The following is a 12,044-nucleotide window of genomic DNA, read 5'->3' on the forward strand; positions in this document are numbered from 1 at the left end:
AACAAATCAAAGAAGGCAAAAAATACCTTCTAGTAGCATAGGATTTGTCCAAATACTAGCTAACTAGGCTAAACCACTCAGCTCTCTCCATAAGCAGTGCTGGAAGGACAAAACTAACAATTCACTCCATCAGCCGAAAGTCCAGGACAGAGTGCCTATCTCTAACTGATCGAAAAGAAAGTAAAAATTAATAGCACAGAAAAGATATTACTTTTTAGGCAGCTTTCACTAGGTGACATATAGTAACACACTTCTATTAACAACACAGAACAGCAGTAGCAATTTTATTAATAAAAAAGCTTATTAAACAAATTTGAATTAGGGTTGCTTCCAACATAATTTATAATAGTTCAATATAAACTTTTAGTTCTTTATAAAGCTCATAAAATACTTCATAAATTAACTGACAGTTAAAATATTAACTGTGCTATACAGTCAAATTCAACACAGCTTTAATGAGCACACTGTTAACGTTATCCCCCAAGTTAGGGAGCTTTACATAATGTGATCCAATGTACTTGGTACCACAAGGAGTTTAAAATCAGGTTCAGTCTGCCTCTTGTGTTTAAAAGCTTCAGAGAAGCTTGGTTTGGAGAGAGCACATCAACTGCTCCAATACGGTTTTTACACGCTGACAAAAGAATGTAATAATTACACAAGTTACCTGAGTAGTCATATCTCATTGGACCCATCCACCGCTTCTTTTCACTATCTTTTAATATATCTCCATAAAAACCGTAACCCAGCAATGATACAGAATACTTCAAAAACGTGTTGTTATGATGTATAGAAGAGACATCCAGAGGCTGACAGTCACCTATGAAGATTAGAAGTGCAAGTTTCTATTAAGGCTTATTTTGTTTGCAGCTGCAAACATGATAGCAACTTTAACATTACAAATTTTTTAAAAATAAAGAAATATGTTGTATTTATGTCTAACATACATAAGAAATATATATGGATATATGACGTATACATGCAGAAATGGAAAAAATTTTTAATACTAGTTTCATTTAATATCTAAAAAGCATTAAGCACTAAGTGAGAAGAAAGGCCGGTATGCTAAAAATATAATGAAGAGTTTACACTCATTTACCATGAGTGGTAAAGGAGGGGATGTTATAGAAGAGATCAATGCAGTATCTGTACATCTACCAGATACTGCATAATCCTATATGTCATACTATCAGAGGATAATTCAAGCTGGAAGGGGCCTTAGGAGGTTTCTCATCAAATCTCCCACTCAAAGTAGGTTCAGCTATGAGGTCAGATCAGGTTACTCAGACTCAGAGCTTATCTAGTCAAGTCCTGAAAATCCCTAAGAACAAAGAGTGTGGTACACCACCTCTCTGATGTCCTCATAGTGTAAACTTTGGAGTAGTGGTGGGTTTTGGGGGTGGGGGTGGTGTTTCTTTGCTTGTTTGGTTTTTTGTTTGGTTTGGTTTTTTTTCTTTTTTCTTCTGTTTCACTGTATGCCCATGGTCTCTCATCCTTCCATCATGGACTACTGTGAAGAACCCTTTACGTAAGTGAGAAACACTCTTAAAAAATCTAAATGCATGTGTATATATGCACATTTAATAATTCAGCTAAATACTATGATATACTAAGTCCATCTCTCTCTCTAATCCTAGTCCAATGGCCTAAACTCTACATAAGCTGAACAGATTTAACCATAGGTTAGTAGTAGAGAAGCACATGTGTAAACCTTTGCAACACCAGCTCCTAAAACTGCAACTGTTAAGCACTCAGTAACAAGTGATAATGAAATAATTGTCACTTCAAAATTCTATCCTTTATGCTTACGCAACATCATTATAACTGAAGACTATCTTGCACAATTTTTCAAATTCAGTATTAAGAACTGGATGACTATGGGGTGACTATGATTCTTCAGTATGTGGCAAGATAGGATGGACATCAGAAATCACAATGCACTGAATATGTCAAGCTGTCTCCTTCAGCCCCCGTGCAGTTCAGGGACTCCACTACTAGAGGACTTTGAGAAGCGGCAATGTCAGCATCCCTACTGACAACATATCAAAAAGCATTTATTGAAGAGTAGTTGTTTTCCTCCTTAGATCCTCCTCAAATATATGACTTACAGATGGCAAAAATGGGGAATTATCACCTAATTCCAGTCAAGCAGAAGCCATACTTCTAACTTGGCGTGGAAGCATTGAACTGCACAGGACAATTGCACAACTAGTACAAAATAGTACTATTCAAGTGTACATGCACTTGTCATAGCTTTCTCAGAGAGAGACACCCCAACAACTTAAACTGCTTATTGTATTTTACTATTTTCAAAAGCATGCCAGAATGCATGAAAACCTACGCACCAGATAAAATTTCAAAACGTTATGATCCCTCGAAAACAATGAATTACAGTAGAGAAAGCAGTTCTGTATTTCAAACCAGAGACTTAAATCCCAGACAAAAACATCGTATTTCAACTCAGCCATTAAGTTCAAATTATATTTCACAAACATCTAGAAAGAACTAAATGAAATTACCATTTCTGGCTATTTTAATCATTTTCATAACAAAACAGCAAACTGTGACCACCCACCTACAATAATATGAAGAGCTGATGTTACTGGATCAGAAATGCCAATAGTTGAATAGCATATGCAATCTGTTGATCCTGAAAAATAAAACCCTAGAAATTAATTCATATCTTTTCAAAACAAGTATTATTGGCATGATCCTCCAAATAAAAGCATTATGTTCCTTTGGCCTGCCCCTTTCTATTTTATTGAACAAAGTAAATATAAGGATACAAATATTATTTAAATTGTAACATTCCCCCCCCCCAGCAAGCAGAACTTATTTCTCTCCATACAAAGTACAAAGATTTTCACTATATAAGCAATAAATATATAGCAGTTAGTGAAAGGAAATAAGTTAATTCACATGCAAGATTTCAGGATTACATTACAGCTTTTATATCAATTAAGGACGGAGGGGAAGGCAGGTAAATGCTGATTCTCCTTTGCTTAAGATTTCTCACTCATTGAGATCTCATGAAAAGAAGTTGACTGGTCTCCTGTTTTTTGGGGGAGTGATCTAAATTCCAGACTGTCAACATCCCCTCCTCCTCCAGCTGCATCTTAAACCAGAAACTCCTGCTTAGTTCTATTATTTGAAAATTAGTAAATACCTGCTTTCAGGAATTAGTTTATAGATAGGGGAGAAAAGTGAAGAGAGATGTGCCTTTACAGTCTTGAGCAAAATACCTACAAGAAGAAAGAGGGGGGAAGCTTTAGGTTTCACCTATATTCTGTCTTTGTTACTAACTACCTTCAGGCCACTCCTCACTTGGTATGTCCACTCAGTATTTTAGGTGCCGTTTAGAGACAGGCAATTCTCCCTGATCCCTATAAAAAAAGCAATCTAAGAACCTAATGTAGGGTTCTGAATCCTACTCTGCAGCAGGCACTTGAAAGTCAGGGCCAGATGTATCGAAGCAGTTTTGTTGCTGCATTTAACTCCAAATTTATCTTGTCGTTTCTCCCATCCCTTCCCTGAAAATGAATTCCTTTAATATCAAGCTGGATATCTGAAAACAAAAACTGACTTTGTCCACACATATGTTCTCAGATTTGCTGCTGATACACTAGAAGTAAAGCAGCTCAGATACAGAGTACATAATTTCTGAGGCTTAATCAAATTGAAATAGAAAACTAAAAATGGAGGAATGAGCAATCACTACTTAAAATCCACTTTGGTTCTTTCGCACTTTGAAAACAGACAGGGCATACACAGTTATCAATAGGAGCAAAGAAAATCCTTTCCCCTCCAACTCACTTCTCAGGAAATGGGCACCACTTTCTCTACCAATGAAGGGCATGAGAGAAGCTTCTATCAAGCAGACGCTATACAGAAGCCTGCCACAGTGAACAAGCAGCAGCTCCAGGAGCCAACTAAAGAGAATGTAAATATAAAACAGAACTGTAGAACAAAAGAAACAGTGTGACTAAAGAGATCTCTCTCTACAAGAGTGAGGTTCAAGATGATGCAAGTGTACCATTACAAGTATATGCCGTTGCACAGGAAACAGGACTCCAATTTCTCTCAGTATTGTAACAGACAAGGTACGCAGATGATGTTATGCCACATCTGGAGTTTTATAGCAGAAAATATTAAGTAGAGTTCAGATACTGAAGCTGTGCTTTACTGCCAGTTTTTTCAGTTTCATTTTGCCTCCTACAGTCAGGAATTTCAGTTAGGCAGAAAACTCTCACTACTTTTGAAAAGAAAAACAAGCAAACAAAAAAATAGCCACTAAAAGATTGGACCTGAACTTTTACTGCTGAAAATACAAGCCTAACATTTCCTACAACCTTTCTCATTTCTTCAAGATCTGTTTGCATTCTGCTGCTAGAATTACCTTAGTCACATTGTCTCGATGTAAACAGAGCTTCCAAGTAGTATTACACTATAGGTGGGAGGAGAAGAGGGGAATTCATGCAAGCCACATTTTAACACCAGAGGCTTATCTCCCTATATTCTTCTGTAGTCAATTAAAAGCTGATCTATCTGTTGGGCAATTTTATAGAACTTATTTTCATTTCTATTCCTTAACTATCAAGGGAGGGCTAAAATTAGATCTGAAGTCCGAAATTAATTCTGAGATTCTAAAACAGGAGACTGGGGAAGACACGAACAGTGTTTACCAACTGTCAAATCATCCCTCCTTCTCAGACGTGCCCATGGAGTACCAACGACAAACAGTAAAATATCCTTTTTTTCTCTCTCAGAGCCAGTAGTACGGAGCAACAAAACCGGTATCATTCCTTTGTACATTCCAAGAGAATATAACTGGTCATAACGCCACAGCAAGCATGAACCTACCAGTACTAGTTTAAAGGTCACAAAAATGTTCACGATGACTAAGGATTTGAATCTCTTTGAATACTTCATAACCAAACAGGAATTCCAGACCATTAGGTGAGTCTTGAATAGATTTGGAATCTACTACTGCTGAAACAGCACTCTGAGTAGATGCACACACAAACCCTACCAAAATCTAGCTTATTTCATCAGTATAAATCTGATATGGAAAGCAGGATTAGAATGTAAATATAGCTTGACTAAATATCCCTTGATTAATAGCTTAGGATTGCCAGAGCACTCAATTTGGGCAAGCTTTCATAGAGCACGACTCTTGACTAATGTTAGGTGGTAGATGTTGCTTGCTCTGGTTAAACCAATTTTCTTTGGGGATTTTTAAGGGCAACAGCCTGAGTGAAGGAAAATAAAAGAGGTTTTTATGGGTTGCACAGAACTACATGCAAGTGTGAACTAAGTAGTTGGACTGCTTGTTAACTGAGCCCTAATTTATTAAAAAAGAAAGATCTTCAGCGTAGAAACTAATTTTTGCATTGGTGTGCTAGAAGAGAAGAAAATCAGCATGCAAGGGAATGATTAAGTTTCAGGTTAAGACACTTTGAAGTAGCTACATGTGTACATGTAACACCGCAGACTATGTCAAAGCTTCCACATTCTGGTCAAGGAGATCTTGTCAGGAATCATAGAATCATAGAATCATTAAGGTTGGAACAAGACCACAAAATCAAACCATCAACCCAACAACACCATGCCCACTAAACCATGTCCCTAAGCACCTCATCTACACGTCTTTTAAATACTTCCAGGGATGGTGACTCCACCACTTCCCTGGGCAGCCTGCCCCTCAGCCTCCTTTTCTCCAGGCTAAACAACCCCAGCTCCCTCAGCCGCTCCTCATAAGACTTGTGCTCCAGACCCTTCACCAGCCTCGTTGCCCTTCTCTGGACACGTTCCAACATCTCAACATCCTTCTTGTAGTGAGGGGCCCAAAACTGAACACAGTATTCGAGGTGCGGCCGCAGCAGCTTGAGCTTGATTCAAGGTACTCATGCACAGGCCTCATTTGAAGGGCCTTAGGAAATAAGACAACTGCACAAGACAGGCACATGCAACACAAGATCTACAGGCTCTACTGATGGGATTGACCAGATGCCCTCCGGCTATAACATGAGTTTAGATATCCATCTCACCTGCAGACACCTAAATGTAAGCATGAAAATTTGAGTATCGATTTCAAATTGAAACTCATCCTAAGGAGAGTAACTCCATTACCTAAAATGACACCAACCACCAGTGTTCAAGTGCCGCAGATTACTCTGCTTGGCTTCCAACTGCTACTCCAGTACAACAGTTGTCTTGCATAGGGCTAGTATATTTCAGCGATGGTGGCACCATACCACCATATGTAGATAGCTGAATCCCAAACTAAATATCTGAAATCTCCCAGCTAAAGAAAGCTCTCATCCCAGGTATTCTGATATGAAGAGCCTACTGAAAATATGAAGTGTGTGGAAGGCACATCAGCTAGTCTCTGTTAAAATAAGTATAATGGCTTTGAATCTTTACCACACGTTATGTACACTAGAGCCCTGTTTCATTACCTATTTTCCCCAAAGTTAGTTTGTTATTAGGAGGTATCATACAGCCACATAGTAGTTATATAGGCAAGTTCTTCTATGTTCTTTCCCTCCCCAAATTTAAACACTAATTTTTTTAAATAAATAAATTTAACGATTTAAAAATTATCAAGGAAATCTTTCAATTAATCACAAGGAGAAATGATCAAGATATATATTTAAAATATTTAAAAAGAGTATGTACTCCCCATAAAACATATTTGCTAAAGCAAGATTAAAGAAACCGAAGTGATGGACTGCACTACACAGAATACAGTACAGCTAAATCACCAGATTTCCCCTTTGCATGTAAATCATCTGGTTGTATGCAAGTGTGCACGCCATTGATTCTGTGGACCAAAAAAAAAAATGTGCTACAATTAATCATCTGAAAAATTATTAGACTACTAACTTACAACTAAGTTTTCTTAAACCAAAACACATGCATGCTGTGGGCTCTAAGTATTCATTTTTGTGCTTTTATTGATGGAAGACTAAACATATTCCAAAGAACTGGAAGTACTAAACTAAGCAGATAACAGAAGCAACAGTCAGCTAGATGCCGATCCTATAGAAAAGAATGTATTTAATAAAGAAATAGAAATACTTTTAGTGCTCATGAGCATTGCTCCATGTGAGAAACCCTTGACAGGGGCAGGTGCTCCCACAGCACACCCAGAATCCTCAGAGACAAATTAGTATGGCAACAGGATTCTGTACTGCAAACAGGTAGAATAACAACTTCAGTGGGGGTCCCGTATGTTTGCAGTATTTTTTTGAAGTCACAAGCCATGTAGTCACCTCAAACGAAGTATCAGGTGAGTCATGCTAACTCTTGGTCAAGCAGCATTTAGTATTTTGAAAAATCTAGATGGTGACTTTTCTGGGAAGTGATTTTCAAATGACAAGGGTCTGACACATTCAAAAGGAAGGGGAGAAGCTACTGTTACAGGGAGAGATGAATGGCCAGGGCATACAGTCATGCTCCTACCCAAAGTTTTATACACCTTCCTTTTTGCATCCAGAAACCAAGAAATCAAGTTCAACATCTGCAGAATGACAGACTGGCTTAAAAAGGAACAGTTCAGAAGGACTTTGGTCTGGGGTTTTTTTGGTAGATAATCACTCCAGCAGAACTTCAGTACCACAGTACAACAAAAACGGATTAATACAATAATAGCAAATTTAAGAGATGAATTTAACATCACAGGGAAAAGTAATCTTGACTTAGTTGTCTTCACAGCAGCCCCACCATATTAAATACAGTATTTAGCTCTAAGACTGTCATTGCAGAATTTAAAATGCTGAAAGAGGAACACAAAACATTGCACTTCAGATTTCAAACTGGATATACTGAACCTTGAAATGAGATGCTAACTAAACTGCAAAGATCATTAAATATTACAACAGAGAAGACTGTGGACACAGAGTAATTTTAAAAAAGGAATTAGATAGCTTTTTACGCTACGCTTCAACGCATTTTCAAAGAGAAATTTTACAGCCTAGATGGCAGTAGTATAAGAGTCCAGTCACGCTTCATGATTTTACTTGCATCTGTTTTTTAAGTTTGTGAATGAATCCTCTGCCATTTTTCTGTACTACCTTCACATAAGAAGCCTGTGCTGTCTTTAGCGTTCTTAACTTCTACAGCTACATATCAACATGCTGATTATAATCATACTGCATGCTTCAATCCTAGACATTACAGAGTTCATACTTTGACCACAACAAAAATGAGAGGGATCTGGATACACTAGAAGCCTAAATCACTATAGCAATTAGACACTGTGTATCTACACTTTACTCAATCTTCCCTAGGACTTGGAAGATTTTTCCCCTATCCCCAGGGTAGGCTGGCAGACTTGGTTTTTGGAAGAATGAATGCATTAATATCATGCCACAGCACGGAATGAAGTAGGATCTTTTTTTCTACCTGCCGAGATCATAAGAGTATTTAATCTAATCTGTTCTCTTTTACTAAAGAGTCCTCCGACAGCACTTGACAGCTTTGTCCTCCTGTTCTATGCCAGGTTTAGTAAGAAGAATGAATTACTTTGGCTTACTCCAGAGGGTATAATTTTAATACTAAAACATGTGGATGAAACCTCAGTGCCACATGTTGTAAGAGAAACAATTCTCTGGTTTTAAGTTCTATGGAGGCATACTACCACTATGAATGCAGTGAGAAACCATGGCTCAATGTGCTTTTAAGGCTAGATGGCACTAGGACAAAGTAACAACTAAACAAAAGTTTTTGTAGGTGCACTAACTTGTAGTTACCACATTGCAGTGCAAAACTTCGTCAGGTTGCTACAACCTCTAAGTACTCTGAACAGCAAATCTGTTTACAACAGCAATCAGTCAATTTACACTGGCAGATTTGAAGAATGGCTGCAACTAAGAAATTCAGAAGTTAAAACTGCCATTTGAGTAGAAGCCTTCATTCATGTCCATAAAACCACAAGTTATCTCATAAAACCCAAAACATGGAACTATACCAGCTACTAGGAAGAAAATTAACTCTATCCCAGCCGAAACCAGGAGAGTATACCATAAAGCATAAGAATAAATGATATTTTTTAACCAGAAGACACACTAAGGAAAGAGACTGTTTGGAAACAGACACATCCGTTCCAAAAAAAGGACCCAAGCAGGGGCTTGCTCCAGAAAGTCAGAATCATGATTTACAAGAAGCACCCAACATTAAAAAAAAAAAAAAAAAAAAGAAGCCTGCACACTGGGATTCTGCCTATGAGAAGGCTAATTACTCAAAAAGGGTCATATAGATGAGAGTGTTTTAGCATTAAATCTCTTTGATTTGTAATTTCAAACCTTTGTACAAATAAATTGACAGTTTCTGAGCAAAGATTATGTCTGCTGAATTGAGTGTTAGTTTGAATACAGACACTGTTTAATCACAACCACAAACCACAACCTGCCGTGTTTATGTTAACACAGCTTGACATTAGGTACTAAACGATAAAAAAAGGCAAAACCACTGATTCAGTGTCACCTTATCCCAGGTCCTCACTGAGTAAACTGTCTCCATGTATCAGAAGACACACAGAGAGAGCTTTAGAACTTAATCTCTAAACTAGGGGTAGTGTTTGTTTTCAATATCTATTAATGAGTTCTTAGGATTTTAAGAAAAAGGTTGGTTATAAAGAACTAAAAAGAGCATAATGATGAAGTTTTTCTAGATGCATGATTTATATTTCATTATTCCTTTTGACTTGATGTCTTTTAGGACTGTCAGTTTAGTTTAAAAAAAACAACACCAAAGTCTTTTTAAGGATCTCACTTATTTTGGAACAGACTTCTTGCACTAGTCTGGGAGCTGGGGGATCTGCTGGAGTCAATACATGGTCAGACCTTCATTACATCAAGGAAAAATGAACAGAGACCAGCTTCACCAAGGGCTGGGGAAAAAAAAAAAACAAAACAAATAAAAAAAACCAAAAAACCAACCTCTTGCTGCCTTCCTGACTACCCTGCAATGCATGGGTTTGGCTATTTCATACACAATTTAAGGTCCCTGTGATGGCTAGATGTATTAAGAAAGGGTTAAGATTTGTTCAGTGATTTGACTCCCTTTTTCAGTAAATAAGCACTTTCCCATATTTTCAGTAACAGATAATTTTAAATATTGTACAATATACACACAGATCAAGATACATATTATCCTCTGTACTTCCAAAAACTTAATTAATAGAACTTCAAGGCCAGCTTCCTTATACACCATTATAAATAATTTTTGAGGGATCTGAATAATGACTTGGAGAAAATATTTGAATCATAGCACTGATTACAAGGCTGTACCTCATGTTAGTTCAAGGAATAGAGCATGCAGTATACATTCAAACAGCAAACAGCTACAACGGACAAAACACAACAACAAAACACTGAAGTATGTAAGAGAAGAAAGTGACTTGATACATGTTAGCAATATTAAAATATCAGCGAAGATCATATTTTTTGGTTGCAATTGGAAAAAATGCATTAAGAAATTGTTGAAAAAGCAAGGTTAATCTTTCAATTTTAACATGCTTATAGTTAATTTCCTAAGGACAACGAAATAGCTCTTAATATTGAGGTTCTGTTTTTCAAATTGTATCTTCTTACGGTCACTAACATCACCAGTAGGCAAAATCTTCTGAAACTAACCATGTAAGCAAAAACCTTTAGTCCAAATAAGGGAAACGAAGGGTAGAGCACTTCAAATTCTATTCTTGTTAAGTTTATTATACAAACTGATTTGAATACAAACCTTTAACAAACAAAATCAGAATATACTTAAATATAGTAATTCTGTTATACAGAACCCTTAATGTGCTAGCTAACAAGGAGAATGAAAAACCATAAGGGGATATTCACATTGCAACTTTTAGATAGCTAACCCTTATTGTACTGCAAGCAGAAAGGGTTAAGCTTCTTCCAAGCAACAATTCAGACCGTTTGGATACATTCTTCACAGAGATGTAATGAGTATAAAATTAGTCACCTAAAGCCTGAGGGTACAAATATACTATTTCACTTGGTGTATTTTTATAACCCGTGCTAAATTTTCTCATAAAGTCTGTGTTTTAGTTCTAGTCAGAAGAAGCTCATAATGTTTATTTAATATCCCAGTTCTTCAATTCAAATCTCAAGCATCTGACAAGAAAAAGAGAACAGCATAGAAAAGACACTGAACTGTCCATTTGTCTTTCCACAGAGTCCTCAAAATTGCAGATGCTATTAGAGACTTGCAACACTGAATCCAGTCCTGGAAGAGAGAGTCATCTTGTAAGTCCATTTTTGAAGGAATCTTGGGGACCAACTGGGCAGGGTGAGGTAACACCTGGGACACTAGATTTAACAGCAAGACTGATCCAAAGAGTGCCTATGGTCAACAAAAAAGTAAGTTTATCACCAAAGACCTGAATTTCTCTCAAATGCCTCTCAATGACAGTCATCAGGATTGCCTGAAAAAGTGGCTGACATTGAGACCTGTGAAGGTATAGCACCTCTAAAAAGGGGCAGAAACTGCAAAGTGGTCTGGAACCTGAGGGCTGTTCCTCAGCTGTAGTTGCCTTATGCTTTCTGTGATGTCAACTGGAGGGGGAGGGGAAATACATAAATAAAAGAAAAAAGAAAAGAAGAGAAGAAATTTTAGCATTTGTTTGGAGTTTGCCAGACCAGTGGGAGGTTCTCAATACAACTCTAACTATATTTGTGGAGCATTTGGAACTGGAAAAATATTTATCAGCTAAGTCTCTGTTCAGTAAATGTCACTCAATGTGTTCAGATGGGCAAAGGTATTACTGTCAACATCTTATCTTGTATTAACACACAAGCCACAAAAAAAGTAATTAAATTCTAAAGTTGCACATTAAGATTTGATTTCCTTTACAAAGTACCCTTCCCAAATAAAATTGCACGTGGACAATAATTATACCGGGATACAAACAGCTCTAGCTAGGTGTCTTTATGGAATATCACTGCTTGTATCTTACACTTAGGCCTAAATTCAAGAAGTTATGAATGAGAAGAAATTTCAAGAATAAATGAATAAAGTAAACTGAAAGTTAACCC

At 37.1% G+C, this 12,044-nt stretch overlaps 1 protein-coding gene across 1 annotated transcript in view; it reads right to left on the reverse strand.

Annotated features, from left to right (window-relative positions):
• CERK (ceramide kinase) overlaps nt 1–12,044 on the reverse strand; it is a 40,255-nt gene that overhangs the window by 16,514 nt on the left and 11,697 nt on the right. Inside the window, exons 7-8 of the mRNA XM_009324396.1 lie at nt 2,573–2,667; nt 665–817 (exon numbers count right to left, since the gene is read on the reverse strand). Of these exons, the coding sequence (XP_009322671.1) occupies nt 665–817; nt 2,573–2,667 (248 nt within the window). The remainder of the gene's footprint in view (nt 1–664; nt 818–2,572; nt 2,668–12,044) is intronic.

The sequence above is a fragment of the Pygoscelis adeliae genome, unplaced genomic scaffold (assembly GCF_000699105.1).
Source record: "Pygoscelis adeliae isolate BGI_AS28 unplaced genomic scaffold, ASM69910v1 Scaffold315, whole genome shotgun sequence".
Classification (NCBI taxonomy): Eukaryota; Metazoa; Chordata; class Aves; order Sphenisciformes; family Spheniscidae; genus Pygoscelis; species Pygoscelis adeliae.